At 42.2% G+C, this 17497-nt stretch overlaps 2 protein-coding genes across 2 annotated transcripts in view; one reads left to right on the top strand and one right to left on the bottom strand.

The window, feature by feature from the left end:
- The window catches only part of zfpm2b (zinc finger protein, FOG family member 2b), a 25033-nt gene extending 21770 nt beyond the window's left edge, over positions 1 to 3263 (top strand). The window contains exons 6-8 of the mRNA XM_030788459.1: positions 1 to 59; positions 498 to 722; positions 862 to 3263. The exon at positions 1 to 59 is cut by the window's left edge and continues 148 nt beyond it. Coding sequence (XP_030644319.1) covers positions 1 to 59; positions 498 to 722; positions 862 to 3263 — 2686 coding nt within the window. The remainder of the gene's footprint in view (positions 60 to 497; positions 723 to 861) is intronic.
- Positions 3264 to 4587: 1324 nt separating this feature from the next.
- Positions 4588 to 16301, bottom strand: LOC115824700 (ATPase family AAA domain-containing protein 2-like). Its single transcript, XM_030788458.1, has 23 exons — positions 16277 to 16301; positions 14525 to 14668; positions 14085 to 14196; positions 13671 to 13688; positions 13473 to 13559; positions 12809 to 12917; positions 12549 to 12664; positions 12241 to 12415; positions 12051 to 12139; positions 11216 to 11375; positions 11013 to 11103; positions 10503 to 10817; positions 10127 to 10241; positions 9528 to 9714; positions 9023 to 9208; positions 8636 to 8771; positions 8276 to 8472; positions 7853 to 8012; positions 7348 to 7470; positions 7101 to 7241; positions 5191 to 5324; positions 4826 to 4954; positions 4588 to 4620 (listed from the first exon to the last, which is right to left on the bottom strand). The coding sequence occupies exons 1-23, from the start codon at positions 16299 to 16301 to the stop codon at positions 4588 to 4590; spliced, it is 2982 nt and encodes a 993-aa protein (XP_030644318.1).
- Positions 16302 to 17497: the final 1196 nt, after the last annotated feature.

Genomic DNA, 17497 nt, shown 5'->3' with positions numbered 1-17497 from the left:
CCAACTCCTCCCTCAGCAAGCTGCAATGGCGTCCATACTTCCCAGCGCTATCATTAACAGTAAGTGCGCCATTATCAGGCTGAGACACAGTGTCTGTGCTGATTAATAGTCTTGGTTAAAAATGGAAATCCATGTCAACAGGTCATCTTGGCTTGGATATATGTTTGGAAAGGATAAGAGTATTCCTAAAGGGTGCGGACGACCTTCAATTTTCTGCAGAAATTAAATGTTTACCCCCATGCCTTTTCTAATCACAATAACACAAATTTGATTTAAGCAATATCACCCACTCTTCGAAGCGGGTCCGTCGGGTCAGGTCATCTTGCTTTAACATTTGATTACAGTGTTAAAATAAGAGATCGTCTTTTGCCTCCATTACCCACTGGGAATGTCGCCTCTAATGCTAATTTCAGCACCACCACTCTGTGTAAAATATGATTGTAAGTTAAAAAATAATTTAAAATGTGTGTGGTTTTCGCCTGTTCCTGAAATTATAGAGAATATCTTCCCCTGCAAGTCATGTGGGATCTGGTACAGAAGTGAGAGAAACCTGCAAGCACACTTGATGTACTACTGCAGTGGGAGGCAAAGGGACCCTGAAGTGACAACTGAGAAGATCAAGAATGGCAGTCACCAGTTACCTCGTGTTTGCTCCTTCCCACAATGCAATATGAGCTTCTCCGGCTCCCATGCCCTGGAAATGCACTTATCCACGCATACTGGTAAGTGGAGCTGGCGCTGATGGAGCTAATGAAACAGACCTTAAGATTCATGTAACCAATCAGCCACTACTCCATCATCCTAACTGTCACAATCATAAAACCTGAACTTCATGGGTATTTTTTTTTTGGGCTTTTTCAGGATTCAAGATGGAGGAGAGCACATCAAACGGGAACAGCTTGAAATGCACTATCTGTGACCACACTGCCGACACTCTTCTGACACTCCAGCAGCACATTCTATCCCACCTGTCTCAGGTGGGTCTCAGGTGTAATCATTGCCACTTCCGGTTCCAGACGCCCAGAGAGCTCTTAAAACACCAGGAACTGCATGGACATGGCAGCATCAAACCTCCTTCCGAGGCTGAAGCTGGACGTTCTCGAGCCGCGGATGGTCCTCAGATGACAAGACCTGAGCTGGCGCAGAAAGACGCCCCACACAGTCCAACGCAGATCCATGATGTCAATTCTAAAGCAGAGCAAGACAACGCCGAGAGCGGACAGGCCGCCTCTAAGGGTGACATCAGCTCAGGACAGAGGGTGAGTTTCTCATACACCAGGGTCAAGTCCGAACCGTCCAGCCCTCGTCTGGCTTCCTCGCCAATCCAGCATCACATGGCCCCAGCATTTCCCATCTCCCCCTTCATGTCGCATGTCCCTTTCCCGCACGATATCTCCTCTGTCCCACAGGCATCTGAGATTCTGGCGAAAATGTCAGAGTTAGTCCATCGCAGGCTGCACCATGGTGGGAACAGCTATCCTCCGATGATGTATAGCACGCTTGTTCCGAAAGGAGCGACATGCTTCGAATGCAATATAACTTTCAGCAATCTGGATAATTACCTGGTACACAAAAAGCATTACTGTAACAGCCGTTGGCAGCATATACCCAAGCCAAATGATTACGCCTCCATTCTGGACAAAACTGCTGAGGCAGGGAGTCCAAAAAGTGGAAACAGTGGTTTGGTGAATATCCTAAACGCAGGTGGACACTCCTCTGAGGTTAACAGTCCCCGAAATGATTCCACACACTTAAATCCACCTGTGTTTGATCCTTTACACTCAGGTGGGAAAGTAACGGATGAACTCCCAGTACTGGTTAAAAAAGCCTTAACTCCTTCTGGTGCAGAGGAGAAACCGAATGGTATGCAGGATAATGGTATGCAGGAATTTTTAGGACACAGCCCTAAAATATCCCCGATAGAGAATGAAATAGACCCCAACCAAACCACGTGCGAGGCTTGCAAGATAACTTTCAGTCGACACGAGACGTACATGGTGCACAAGCAGTATTATTGCGCCACTCGTCACGACCCACCCGCAAAAAGATCCCATGGCAACAAAGCGCCAGCCAATCAGAAATCAGTACGGGCGAGAAAGAGAAGGAAGGCGTATGAGATGACAGCACCTGATCAGGAGCAAATGCCCCCAATGGGACAGCCACCTTGCCATGGGATGCCTCCTGGAGGTGTTCTGGGTCAGTACTTTTCACAGGACGCAGCAGAGAGTCTCAGGGAACAGTTTCACCCGAGATACGTCATTCAAGGTTTGGTCCCCAAACATCCCGAAGCATCCCTGACGGTTGCAAAATCAGCCCTGGTCTCTAAATGCAATACGATAGTTCAAGACGAAGTGGACACACCTATGGATCTCAGTAAAAAATGTTTCCCACAGTTTGGGAAAATGTCCCTCTCCCCTAAAGGACTCATGGACTACCATGAATGCGCGGTATGCAAAGTTAGCTTCAATAAAGTTGAGGATTACCTCACACACAAACAAAACTTCTGTCCTGCTACAGCTTTGGATAACAAAATGCAGCATGATATGAAAAAAGAAGGCAGTGGTCGAATTAATGACAAAACCCTGGAGAAATCGAATGAAAATACCACTTTTGACCTTAGCGTTCAACAGGCTAACATCAAAGCTGCTAGCAAGGAAAAGCCAATCTCACTGACTGACGAATCTAAAAATACATTCGAATCCTCTGGAGGTTACCCAGGTGAGACTAAGAAAATGAGACGAGATGAGCAAATATGGCCATATTATGAGATCAAACCCACTGACTATGCTACAGGGATGGTGATGACACAGAGTGAGCGAAGACATAGCCCCAGTGAGGGGACTGAAGGAGAGAAAGATCAGCCCATGCCCGATGGCTGTCAAAACAATGCGGAGGATCCTGGGAGCCCCCAGCCCAAAAACAGAGGTAAGACAGCAGCCGATAATGCCGGCCAGATCCCCAAGGATAAGGCAACGGATCCAGATGGCAAGGAACACAGTCCTCCTTTATCAAATGACTGCGTGTCATCCTCCACTCCAGACTCAGAGAGTCCGACGGAGCCCAAGGAGGACCTGTCTCCATCTCCCACGTCAAAGACTAACAGAGAAGTCTCAGCCAGCATAAAGAAAGGTTTGAACGGATCAATCCCAACAGGCAATGTGAAGTACTGCCGCCCATGCGACATCCAGTTCAACAACCTGTCAAACTTTATAACGCACAAGAAATTTTACTGCTCTTCGCACACGGCAGAGCATGTGAAATGAGATCCACGCTAAGCGTCTTATAACGCGCCAGTGTCAATTTTACACAGCAGCTTGTGGACAATCAGTCAGGAGACACATCCCTCTGTGGTTTTAATAGCGAAATTTGACGTATGTTTGTTTGTTTGTTTGTTGAAAAAAAGTAATGTGTGTAATATTTTATGCTTCTTTGTGAACGTATTTATTTATTTCAAACGATTTCCAGTACTCCGAAAAAACTAAGAAGATTTGAAATCTTGAAGTTTCTATCAGAGTTCTTTCTAATATCCTAGATTCAAATTGCAGCTGTAAAAATAGTATTCAAATAAACGAAATACACAGTATATTAATGATTTACCCCTGTGTTAACTACTGTGTCAAAATATTTACTATTATAAAATGCTGGTTATTAAATTCTTCTTAGGATTGGAATGATACAATTGTCAATACATGTAAACTTTAGTTTGTCTTTGATGTTTCTTTATACTTGAATTTTTTTTTCTTTCTTTACCCAGAACTCTTTTGAAGTACTTGTATGCTCGTATTTGTGTGTTTGCTGATTTCTGTCTCTCTTTTTAACACTTGGCTGTTAATGCAATACTTTTGAGAAGAAGAAGAACCACTACTAAAAGCAGTATTATGGAAGACGTGACTCTTTTGTTACCTGGACCCCACAAATTGTCTGTGGATAAAATGTTTACGTATTTTGAACACATAGTAAAAAGGGTTACAGTGGATAACTCTGTATGTTATCATTCCAATAGAAGAAAAAAAAATGTTGTTGAAAATGTGTTGCTATGCATGTACTTGTATGGAATGAAATTCCAGAAATGTCAGACATTTTAATTTCATGTGGCATCCAAATTAAATTTCTAATCTCAGGACTGCTTTGTGATGGTGTTTAACTGAGGAGAATCTTTGATTTTGCATACTATTTGATTTTTATCCTTTTTCTCTTCTTTTTTAACACATGGCCATCTCAAACGATAACAGCCTACATTCAGTGTTTTTCACTTCTACCCACACATGTCACACTCTAGCACCACCAAGTGGCTACTGTAGTGTAAACGCGCACAATAATGGCAGAGTATTCAATGACATTTTTTCAGCTTTACTGAGTGTACAGTGTTAAAATACATAAGTAATTCTTTACTTTTATAAAAATCTTTCAAAATACAATGCTATAAATGTATGAAATTCTTACTTACATATTCTCATATACACATGAACTCAAACTATATACAGAAATCTCTGCCTAAATCAGTTCATGTAAAAAAGAACATCAATTTTTTTTTTAATGCACAGCGTTTATTTAAAATTAAATGAGACAAAAAATCAAGTGGAGGAGTCATTGAAAATTTTCTATCTCTGTCTCCATTTCCTAGAACAAAAAGGTAAGAAAAAAAAATTATACAATCCTTACAAACAGACAGATCAGTAATGTACTTATTTTTAGACTTGCATAGTTTTGTTTGAAGACTGACTCACTTAAAAGAAAAAAGTTCATTCTGGTACCCATAGCCACACAGAAACGTATATAAGATATAAAATGTAAAAATTAAAAGCATTGTTTCACTCGTCCTTACCTGGATGAGAAGGGTCTTGTCGTAATCTTTGCGGTGTCTGTAGATGCATTGACACAACAGGGCATAAAGTTTCTCCAGCTGATTCACCTCAAAACCCTCAGTCTTGAACACGACATGCCTGTGAAGCTCCTACAGTATCGCGTGAATACAGAGAGATAAGGACATATTCACAAACAGAAGAGAAAGAGAACAACGTTGATAGGCAGCTTAAACTGTACTGTTTGAGTACCCGACAGTTCATTCCGAAAGGTTATTCATCAGTGTTTACTTTAGTCACAATGCACTTTCGTTTGTTCTTCTAAAGTGACTTGAAATTGATTAAATCACTGGACCCTTTTGTGTAACCTTTTGTCACGGCTGATTACCTCGAGTTTCTTGTGGTCGATGACAAGCGGTGGTGTTTTCTGGTTGAGGATGTCCAGGGCCTTCTCCAAATTGATCAGCTGAGGCTGGTGGACCAGGGACTTGTTGCCACGTGTTATTCGACCAGTACGCCTCTCTGTTTAGGGTCAAAGGTCAGTTGTGAGGGAGGCTCCAAGAAGCAAAAATCCAGATTCCACATGGAATGTGCAAGTATGTTTGATCATACTGAACAGCTCATGCTCAGACATCTTGTTCGGATTTAATTCATGAGAATACAAATTTTCTCTAATCTAAAACGTCACAGTGGATTTACAACATAACACTTGGTATGTTTCTGTAGGCACACAGTGGTGTACAGCAATTCTGTATTTCCACGGATGACTGATGACCACTGATTAAACACTGCACACCATAAAACTCCCACAAAATTCCATAACTGCACACAAGAGTTAAACATAACATGCAAAAAGAGATTGAACCAAGTATCAGAACGTAAATCGTCATTTTTAATGAAAAACAACAAAAACAACAACAACAAAAGATTAGTTCTATGACTACTTGTATGCATGCAGAATTAGAGCGGAAAGAGCATGCCAAAAACCCAAAAGCTCAAACCTTTAACAGTCTGGGTGAGTTTCTCCTAGTGTCACTTGGATGACAACTTATGAGACAGGGAGCATACAGACCTATACCCATGTTCCTCTTCAACCTCACGCCTTTTTTGGGGAACAGAGGTTTTTGTCTGAACACGTCCTCTGACAGAGGCTGACAGGGGTTGGGACGCCCAGCCTGTTTTGGAGCCTCGTCGACTCTTTCAAGCCCACCTCCCCCACTGGAGCGGCCAGGGCGTTCTTCACCTCCTCCAGGACCCTGGGCTCCCTCAGGGTCAGGCAGCTCTCTTTCAGTGAGGATTTGGGATTCTGATTCCATACCTTCAGTAAGGGCCTGCACCTGCAGCTCCCGCCCAGGTTCAGAGGCCTCCCCCGGGCGACGCTCTATTAAGGAGTCCCTTTGGTCTCCCGATGTGTGGAGAACAGAACCTTGAATCTGTTCGTGCTGTCCCTCACATCCCTCCATCCCCTTTTCTTCTTCATCCACCTTCTCTTCATTCTGCTCTGCTTCTTTGTTTGACTGATCTGTGGGTGTGAGGTCTTTAGTTGGATTCAGCGATAAGGAAGATAAAGAGGGCCTTTTCTTCTTCTTAATAATGCCAGCGCTCCATCTGCTTTTTCTTGGCTTCTTCTTGCGCGCTGAGATAAGCAAGGTAGTTAAAAGACGAAGTAACTTTACAATGAACTTAAACAAAACGAACAGAAAATGAAATGATGGAGGAGGGGGGGGGGGGTTGCAGTTCAGTGGTGGATCTCTCTGCCTTTACTGATAGCCTACATCCTGATTCTTCACCTCACAGTCTTCGTGGGAGTCTCTTTGTTTCTTGGTCCCTTAAAGGCTGACTCTCCTCTCTTAAGCTGACTGCCGCTCTTCCCCCTTACTGCAGTTCATGTGAATCCTTCTCTGTTCTCGTCTTTTCTCTCTTCATTCTTTCCCTTTCACTCCACCCTCTCCTTCTCTACCTCCTCTCTTTCATCCCGTCCTTCTTCCTGCTCTTCCCATCTGACCTCTCTGACCTTCCCAGACATTGTTTTAAATGTCTACCCTCAGTTTACGGGGTTACAGAACTTTTAAGAGACCCGCTCTCAGCTTCTTGAGACTCACAATATTATTTTTGATTTTCACGTATGATACTTACTCAGCTCTCCCCATGTTCAGCACATTATTCACACTAAGCTTCTGCGCGAGCTCATTTCAACCGACCCTTGCTGTCATTTATAACATCTGTAGATGTGTCGAACAGTAAATCATTTTACCAGGAAGAAAATAAGAAAAAAAAAAGACCGTAAGAGAACCTTACTTGGGGGTTTTCGGTTGGCGGCAGTAAAAGGTCTGGAGGCATCTTTGTGAGTGGTGACATTTGCTCTCCTCACCAGACCAGATCCGTCATCTTTCTCCTTCACGTGATAAAATGACGGGGCAAACCTGGACGACGCGCAACCTTTAACGCACAACAACATCAGACGACAACAGCGTTAGAAAAGCTCCACTGTTACGATTCGTTTGTCATACACAGCCCGTTTTTGTTTGCTGGGTTTCACCTTTACCTCTGTTATTGCGAGACTCTCTGATCTGTTCACAGATCCTCTCAAAGTCTTCGTCCAGCTCATCACGAATAATGGCATGAGCAGTGTCTTTCAGCGCACAAGCCCGATGACGAATCTGGCGATCTGAAACGTGCACGTGCACACACACACACACACACACACACACACACACACACACACACATATATACACATATACATATATACATATACATATAAATAACTGAAAACACAACACTGCTTTATATCTAACAATCTCCTTTTTGATATACGAACACAAAATATTAAATAAATCATCATCTTCAATTTGTACAATCTGTGTCTATGTAGTATCTATACAATAGTATATCAGTTATTCTGACCAGGACATGCTAAAATATAAATTTGTGATATATCTCTGTGCTTCAGTTATAACCATTAAGGAGCATGTATCTCTTGACCACACAGGATACTACAGTACATACTTTAGGTAGGTATATATTAATGAACTTGTGAGTATGCCTTACCTGAGGGATCACTGTCAGGGTTGTATTCTAGAGCATTCTTCCATATCAGATCCATATCGTATAGATACTCCTTCACAGTGACATACTTGTGGAGGTCAATCTTGGTGAGAATGGTGGACAGGTCCATTGGCTGTTTTATCACAGTGGCGTAGTCCGGAACCTAGGAAGGAAGGAGGAAGCACAGAAGGACCGGTCTCAGAACAGTATGAGGTTATAAAAAGTCTTACAACAGTATTAGAGCTCAGAGAAATAAAATGAAGGAGCCAGTGGAAACAATGAGGGAGACAATGATGTCCTAGAGGAATGTTCTGTTTCTGCTGAAATCTATAGAACCTTTGGCTCCCACTGTTCATTACGCTAAGAATCTTAGAATCTCCAGTTCTCTAGTTGCCATGGTGACTGATTGATTAGCGTTTGGCTAACCTCCTCAATGTCCACAGGTTTGGCGAAAGCCTTGAAGCGTTTGTCCTGGTACAGGCGCTCAGTGACGTTACGCAGGAAGAGGCGAAGTTCACGCAGCGTGTCCTCCTCTTGTTCCTCCAGACGTGCACGCTCGAGTTCGGTCATCCGCCGTGGGGGCGGAGGTGGGGCCAATGGAAGGATTTCCATGGCCTGCAGTACTGAATTCATAGGTTTGGAGTAAATGTTGAACTTACAAAGACACATACACATACACACAGTTTCCTAAACTACATTTTCTCCTACACGGATTCTAAAACATAAGGACCAGCTTGGTAACCTGGCACGAATTCTGATTCACAAAGCCAAAAATTTGACACCCACTGGCTTTCTTTTTACACGCCGGAGGCTTGGCAGCCTGAATCAGGATGAGGTCCTCAAAGAATTTCCTTCTCTCCTGCTGGGAGGGAAGGCTTACGTGGTACACCTCTCCATACTCCAGCCGGAATAATGCCTGGACCTGAACCAAACGAACAAAAAAAAAAAAACTCTCACTCTCACAACCTATTTTTCGAAAAGATAAACCAGTAAATCTGTTCACTTACTTTGTAATAACATTACTCCTTTGCCTGTATGGCATCTGCAAACATTCTGTTTCCTTTATGAGAATATCGTACGAACAATATTAATGTTTGGTCTTGTAGACTATAACTGTGAATAACACTGTGTATTGGGCACACACTGGCACATTGGTAGGAGGCAGCCAATTACCTCCTCAGACAGACTGTCATAATGGACGTTGCAGGTGGCCAGCAGGAGGATGGGAGAGAAGGAGGGGATATCCTGGAGCAGACTGAGGAACGTGGCCTTCAGAGGAGGCCCAACTGTGTCCCACCACTGCTGGATATGAGGGATGTAGAGGATGCTGGGAGATGTCCTCTTCGCCTCACAGAACACCTGGACCATTGAATTGAATTGAACTGAACTGAATTGGAGTAAGCTGAACTAAATTAACCGAACACATGTAGTGTTAAAAAAATCACCGTTAAGTAAAAGACTTCTGCAACCTTTAACTTCTGAACTACAGTATCTAATCAGTATCTAATGTGTAGCATCAAAACTTCTGTAGTTCCACTCAGCCACGCATGGACTTATCACTAAGGTCTCCAATTCTACAGTAAGTGATATGGGGCATAAACTGTCTTCACAGTGTTACAGCACACAGTTCTTCAGGGAGTTATATGTCATAGTGCGTCATGAATAAACACGCGTGTACCTGTGCACAGGCCTCCTCAGGGGAAGTGGTGCTGACTCCAAACAGCACAGCCATGTCCAGCGTGTACACGGTGAACTTCTCCAGAATGTAGAGCACAGCTGGGCCCAGGTGTGCACTCTGGCCAGAGCCAGGGCGGCCAGACAACAGAAGCCGCGGCCGAAAAGAGGTAGGGTGGTAGGCTGCACCCCTGGAGAGAGAGAAAAGCGAGAGAGGAAAGATTGAGAGAAACGCAGCAGAAAAAGTAAAGCATAGCTCTGTCATATGTAGCATACTATGAACTTGTTAATTTCTTTTATACAAATGAAAATATAATTCTAATTCTAATTAATTGTCAAATTGAACTAGAAAATATCCAAATTCTTAAACAGATGCGAATATTGTTATGGTTGGGTTAGAGGTATGATAACAGATAATGTAGAATGTAAGAATGATATAATTACGACATTTATTACAATATATTTTGACTCAACAATTTTTACATAGGACTTCTTGTTGCACAGAAAAGTTAAGAAATTAAGAGTACTAAAATGTCTTCTAACAGCAATACAAACACAAACTGTGGTAGATCTAATGAATGCAGAGAATGCTGTGTGTCTCACCTGCTAAGTGGAAGGAAACTCCCTTTAGGATTAGTTGGCTTGTGGATGGGGCTGCAGGACATGCCTTCATCTTCAAAGTACATCACATCGTCCTCCAGAATACTGGTGGCTAAGTCTTAAAAAACACAGAACAGAAAAGCATTCATGTAATTCAGCACACTGTAATTAACAGAATCAGGAGTGCTATTAGACCTACTAGCATAAAGTATGATAACAAGGCAAAGATCTATACGATCGGCCGGACACTATGTCCAGTATTAGCAAACTGACTTTTCATTTTCAGTTTTTATGTTTAAAACGTCTGTGCTTTGTTTATTGCAATGTCCAGTAGGCAGTCTGTGTGAGATGTATGGTACTGGAATATTGCTAGACTGACCTGTCTCTTGCTTCCTCTTCAGCCCCTGTTCAGCATGAGGAAAGAGTTTCTTCAGAATGTTCAGGATATCGGAGAGGGCGGAGCCTAACAGGGGCTGCACTGCTGTTGCCAAGGCCTTGGCAGGTGATGCCACCGCCCTTTGAGAAGCAGGCACCATCTTCCTCATGGCGTTGACAAAGTCCCACCCATCCACGCTGATGGAGGACACGTCCAGTAAAAGCTTCTGGGAGGTTCCATAGATTTGAGGGTACCGCCGTCGCACGGCGCAGAGAGCGGCTTCTGCACATACGGCTTTTATGTCTGCACCACAGTAACCTGGGCAATAAAAAAAGTGACTGGTGTTTTTCGGAACCAAGAAAGAGTTGATCAAAGGACAGATCGACGCTACGACCTAGACCTGATTCTAAGAGTCTACAAATCTAGCCTAAACCGGTCCCTAAACCCCTGTCTAACCTTAAACCATGCCCAGATATGCCCTTTGATGAACTTCTTTCATTCCACCAGTCTTACCAGTACACTTCTCAGCGAGTTCTTCGAGGAACGCATCAGACGGTGCAGGAACCCACTGCCTGGTATGAATCTTCAGTATGTCCTTACGCGCCTGAGGTTCACATGCCACATACATATATATTAATTCATATAAATCTACTATTATTTTATTTGCCCCTTACACGCGGGTGAACCTGCGGTTTTCCTCTATATGAGTCATTCACCTCTCTATCGGGGAGGCCAAAGAGGAACTCCCTGTCGAAGCGTCCAGGCCTGCGCAATGCTGGGTCAATGGAGTCTATCCTGTTAGTGGCTCCAATCACCACCACCTCTCCCCTACTGTCCAAGCCATCCATCAGAGCCAACAGAGTGGACACAATGGAGCTGTGGAGTGACAGCAGATTCGCTCATCTCATCTCAACAGGCTTTTAGAGAACCCAGCACAATTTATGTGATCATTTGGGTGATGCGTGGTGACAGTTATTCGGATGGTGGGGCTCGGGCGGTGTGGTAGACCCGGGATAAATATGTTTTTTCACTATCTGAAGGATTGGTTCTGTCCCAGTGATCCTCACTGATTCCCCTTTTCCTTGTGGTCTTGCTTGCTTAGCCACTAATCTGAACTGACACGATAAGATTCTCTATAACTTTTAAGTGCTGTTCTGCCTCAACCTATTCAGTCCAACTACAACTTTTTTTTTTAAAGGAACAAGGAATAAAGCAGGGTGCTGGGACACAGCTGATAATTCAAACACTTCACCTATATATTTAACCCGGGCCTGGGGCATAGCGAAGCAGTTTTAATCCACTTAGTCAGAATAATAATGTCAGAAACCCATGATTACAGGACTTTCTCAAAGGACACCAGATAAACGTATGAAATGTATAAAATAATCTGGATATCTCACATGGTGTTGTGATAAAGTAAAGGCTTACCACACTTTTTAACATAAGAGATTTTAAAACAAGTAATAACTATGCCTTCTATCCCCTTATCAGATGATTTGCATAAAAATGAAGATGCAGTATGTCATATAGGGAATCAGTAATCTAGCCAACCTGTGTATTTGATCCTGTCGGCTGGATCTAACTGGTGCCAGCCCATCAATTTCATCAAAGAAGATAATGGAAGGTCGCGTCTGGTAAGCCTGCCGACAAAACAAATAATCCACACACAACTTAAACAGTGAACACACACGCGGTCGTGTGATGGGCAGGTGCTCTGTTTGTAACCAGTCTTTGGACTGACCTGGTCGAACAGTAGGCGGAGCTGCCTCTCAGACTCGCCCACCCATTTGCTGAGGCAGTCAGCACCCTTCCTCATGAAAAAAGCCACCTTCCTGTTTCCATCCCGGCATTCGTTGGCCAGGGCACGAGCCACGAGCGTTTTCCCTGTGCCCGGAGGACCGTAGAACAAGCAGCCCCTGTGGAACACACATGGAAATAAAAATGACAGCACTGGTTAGACAGGCATCAGACTCCCGTTTCGTTCACATCTGTTCATGAAGAATGTGACACTCTTTTGATATTAATAATGATTAGAAGGATCCATCTGACCTTGGAGGCTGTATCTTGAACTTGTCAAACACTTCAGGGTAGACCAGAGGAAAAACCACCATCTCCTTCAGGGCAGATATATGACTCGCTAGGCCACCAACACTGTCAAATCGAACCTAACAGGAGAGGATGGAACCCGCTTATTCCTCTCACACTTTGGAGATGCTAACCGGCTAATTTTTTATTTTTTTTTTTTTAATATGTAATATTAGCTAAATGGAATGTTAGCTTAACGCGTGGCTAAATAAGAATGAACTTGCCGTGTGGTCGATTTGCATGGGGTCAACGTCGGCGAGGTTCGCTCCAATCTTCATTCTGTCCTTTTGGATTCCCGCGACGTCCTCTTTACGCAAATTGATCGGCAAGCATCTAATGAAGACACCACACCGTTATCTAATCTGAGTCTGACTTAGGAGTTCCCACCCAACAGAATCTTGCACTGGTGTGAGAAAGATCCTAAGAGATTATGGCTCCTGGGTTAAAGTGAAACACTGATGTTCTGCTCCTTCCTCTTTCTACAAAAAAAAAATCACTCTAAAAAGTACAGAGCACTACTTCATGTAGTCATCCCACAAGTACATATCACCAAATGAGACTTGTAGAGATCATGAAGCCAGAATGACATCGAGTTCTAAGCATCATTCAATATGACATCACAGGTCATTCTCTGTGAGGTACTATCCTAGATCTGATTCCTAATAGACTTGCCCCAATAGACTATAATGTAGCATTTCTTGAACACAAAGCAAGATCTGTAGCGCACTCAAATAGCTAACCGCCTGTGCTGTGAATTTAGTGACATTTAGCTGATTTTTACAAAAAAAATTTAATTAGGCAAACTTATCACAGGGAATAATCATAGGAAACTCTGTCTCTAGAGAACGTATACTTGAACTTTAAAAAAAAAAAAAGACAAGTTTCTACCTGTTTGCATTGCTCTCAACATTTTCATCCTCAGAGGAGTCATCCTCTTCGGAAGAGGATTCATGGATGTATGTGGCAGGTCTTCTCCTACAGCCATAAAAAAACAACAACAACAACACCATCATTACATACCAACAACCCAGCAACCTTCACTTAGGTTTCTTCATCTGACTGACATTCAGTCCTGGAAAATCTTACCTGCTGATTGATCCAATCCTGATATTTCAAACATGGAAGACACAGAGAATGAATCACACAGCTGAAGATGCATCGATATCTCATTAACAGCATGTGAACATTTCAATGATTAGACAGTTACAGTGGGACATATGCAATTTTTTTAAAAAAAGTATAAAAACTGAATCAGCACTGATTTTGAAAATAAAAACTATTCATGGGTGCTTTTTTCTTTTGAAGAAGGAAATCGGCAAATCCCCCTTTTTTGTCTGGTATAACCTCCAGTGACTTGCTAAAAGCATGTATCAGACAGAGAGCTTCGCGTAATGACCTCTTACAAATGATGTCACGCGTTACAAAACAGAAACTGTCACTGAATCTAGCAGTATGAACTTTTTCTCCACAGAGAATTCGTAGAGTGCGACCGGGCCAGACCTGGCACTCCTGCGACTTGCGGTATAGACGCTCCTGGGCACAGACGCACTGATGCGGTAGCTCCCTCGAGCTGACGGCCTCTTGTCAAAGAACACGGCTGGGTTTCTCGGCTCTAAAGAGAGACGATAGGGACTTATTTGCTCTTTGTTGTTCTAATTCATCAAACAGATTTCTGTCGAGTGTTGAGGTTCTTCATGGTATTGCAGGGTTGATTCTTGAGAATGTGACGCATATGAGAAAAGCGTACTCACAATTGAGAGTTAAAGAAAAAAAAAAAAACTTAAACAAAGTCTGTAACATCTCTTGGCACTACTGTCTACTGAATAACTACTGTCAGCTACTGAATAATTACTGTCAATCAACTCAAAAATGAAGGTGTGGTAAAAAGAAAAAGGAAAGACCAAGAAGGCCTTTAACATCTGGAAAGCAAAAATACAAACCGCAAAAAGGTGCCCGATAACGCTCCACGGCTTTTTTCTGTCGTACTTCGTAGCGTTTTGGATTATCCATCTTAACATCATCGTCACGATCGTCATCATTGTCGTCACCATGGGAATTTTCATCCTCGTCATCAACGGAATAATCTGGAAATCATTATGAATCACTTGATGCAGGTAAACAATTTGAACAACATTTTCGCTTTAAAAGAAGCATAAAACAAACCTTTACGGTTTTGAGTTCTGGTTAACTTTGGGGCTGGACGCTTGACAGTCTTTCTTCTCTTTGGTCCAGAGGTGTTTCTCTGGAATATAGTCAGACACAAGAAACATATAATTACAGAAATGTCTAAACACCTGGGATGGAGCCTTCCCTGTCTCTGCACAATACATTTAATGTCTCTTTTACCACACCACGTTAAAATATGATTGCCAGAATTTGTAAACTAATTACAAAAATACACATGTATAAACATACACAGGTGCTTGTTGGGGGTAACGATGCTGACCTAGAAACCAGAGGGGGATGGGTTCTAATCCAGAGCATGACTGCTGAATGCCTGTTTGTATTTGAGCAAGACATTTACCCTTACAGTTGCTCTAAAGACGTGTGACCCCCGTACATAAATATCACAGTAGCAGTTTTAAGTCACTCTAGAGCATCAGTTAAATGAACAATATCATATTAAACAGACAATATCAGGATTGTCCCATTTTACTTTTGAACATGTTGAAGGCGTGAAGCAGTTCTGTTCAAATCTACTAGCCTATCCACAAAACTACTATAGAATTTGCATTATATCTCTGTCACATCCACATATTTGCTTATCACACACAGCCCGTGGCTAGGGAATTGAATACAAATGCATCTGGCCAGTCTCTATTTTGACCATGGGCTATGAGACCTGGTGAGCAACGATAATGAGACGCGTCAGACCGCTGATTGAGACAAGGAACAATATGACCGTGAGATTAGTGTGTCCACAACCCAAAAGAGTAAGAGAAGGAGAGGGAACAGAGGGTGTGGGCAGAAATGTGTGCTCCACCCACAAAACAGGACTGATAAGATGAGAGACGCACCACAAAAAAAAAAAAAAAAAAAAAAAAGAGTACACACATTCAGCAGGATAAAGCGTACACAAAACATCCAGCTGAAATATAAACACAATCTGCCCGAAGATGTATATCGCAAACTATAACTATGTAAATTTCAAGTAATGGAAAAAAAAATATTAAGTGTTCTTACTCTTTTATTCAAGTTTGTTCCTTTCAAATTATTTTTTGGCGTAGTGCCCGTCTTGTGGAGAGCTGTCTCGGTAGTGCTGTGAAATGCACAAACAGACATGAACACAATAAACGAACAAACAAAACAAATAAACAAACAAAACACCTTTCCATTATTTCCATTTAAAAAACTGTATTGCAGAATATTTCCGTCATGAAACACTTGATTTTTCGATCAAGGCGAATTCTGAGTGTACTGTTTATATTTTCGAATCTGGAGTGAAGTAACATAGGATATAGACAATGCAAAATGCATTTGTAGGCCCGTCACTGACTTACTTTGTGACGACAGTGTTGTGTATGACTCTAGTACTGCGTCGCAAAACTTCCTTGGCTCTACCCGTAGATCCACCTTGAAGAAAAACAAATTTGAACACACTCTCCAATAATGATGACGCCATTTCATATTTATGCTGTTATATTAAATCAGTTTAAATATCGACGTGTAAAGGTTAAACTGATCAGACTAACCTTGCTCTCTGGCTTCTCCATTCATCTGAATTCCTGGAGGTCTTCTTTGGGAGAGACACAACATACAGTGACTTGCGTTTCAATGTGTTCTTTGATTTATGCCAGTTAAAGCTCGACACAAGCTTCATGGCTAGTCGAACTCCCTTAATCAAATCAGCCATCCCCTTTTAAAATTTTTAAAATAGCAGTTTTGGGTGATTTGGCCTCACCTTATCAGTTTTGTCTTTGGGATCCCTGATGGAAGAGGTAACTTGAACTCTTCAATTGGGACAACATGCTGGTTATTCTGTTTGGAGGAAGAACCCGTAGCAATAATCTCCTCTTTTACAGATAAATATTCTTATGTTTGTGCCTTATTTCATGCATTTAATTTTCAACTTAACAGGGAATCCAACTCAAAGAGGCAAACCCACTGCGAATCTTTCATCTTTAAGCTTGTTGTTAATTGTTCATTTTATAGATGACAACACAGCTGAATGTCCTGAAGATTTCCTCAGAATGAGTAATTAATATAGCAACAGCAATTTACACACATCCAACATGTACACTAATGATTCCCCTGCAAATACTCAGCGATAAAAGAATTACGGAGCAGAACAAATAGGGTGACCCTAACGTCACTCTGTTTTGACAGCGGCTTGACTAGGCAGCTGTTTATTACTTGGTTGCAGAGACGGAGTAATTACAACACACATGTCTAGACAATGGGAACATAAACCACATTAACATACCACTTAGTTATTAACTTATTACATGACATGAATCTAAAATATGTTTCAAGGACTTGTCACACGAATATAAATTATTATTTGAACTGACATAGAACTCACGTTTATGAGCTGGTGCTTTCTTGGTACCGTTTGTTTGAACGGGTTATCTCGTTTGGGATCCTGATGTGACCCATGGTTCGACGAGGGATCTGTATCTGAAGTGTTGTGTATGACCATCCTAATTTTTACTTCTGACACGACCCCACAGAGAGAGGAAAACTACGGTATAATAAAATTACTCGAGTCCGAAAGAAAAATTAATCATCAGTATTACTGCACAGCCTCTGCCAAATTTAAATCCTACCAATGCACACCCGTCATAAGAGTATAAGGCTGCTTCATCTACGTTCAAAATTTCGCTCTCAAAATTTCCTCCACTAACGTCATACAGGCGTACCACACAGTTTTGTTACGCCTCCGATATACAAAATAGGTCCTAATAAAGGAGAAG

Source organism: Chanos chanos, chromosome 12, assembly GCF_902362185.1.
Source record: "Chanos chanos chromosome 12, fChaCha1.1, whole genome shotgun sequence".
Taxonomy (NCBI): domain Eukaryota; kingdom Metazoa; phylum Chordata; class Actinopteri; order Gonorynchiformes; family Chanidae; genus Chanos; species Chanos chanos.
This window is presented reverse-complemented; position numbering and strand designations above follow the sequence as displayed.

What these genes read in the sequence shown, in the direction of transcription:
- LOC115824700 (XM_030788458.1), bottom strand. Translation starts at nt 16,301, where the DNA reads ATGAATGGAGAAGCCAGAGAGCAAG. An exon ending in GAAGAGGAAGCAAGAGACAG is followed by an intron (nt 10,242 to 10,502) that starts GTCAGTCTAGCA and finishes GTGTTTTTTAAG; the next exon opens with ACTTAGCCACCAGTATTCTG. An exon ending in TCGACCACAAGAAACTCGAG is followed by an intron (nt 4,955 to 5,190) that starts GTAATCAGCCGT and finishes GCGATACTGTAG; the next exon opens with GAGCTTCACAGGCATGTCGT.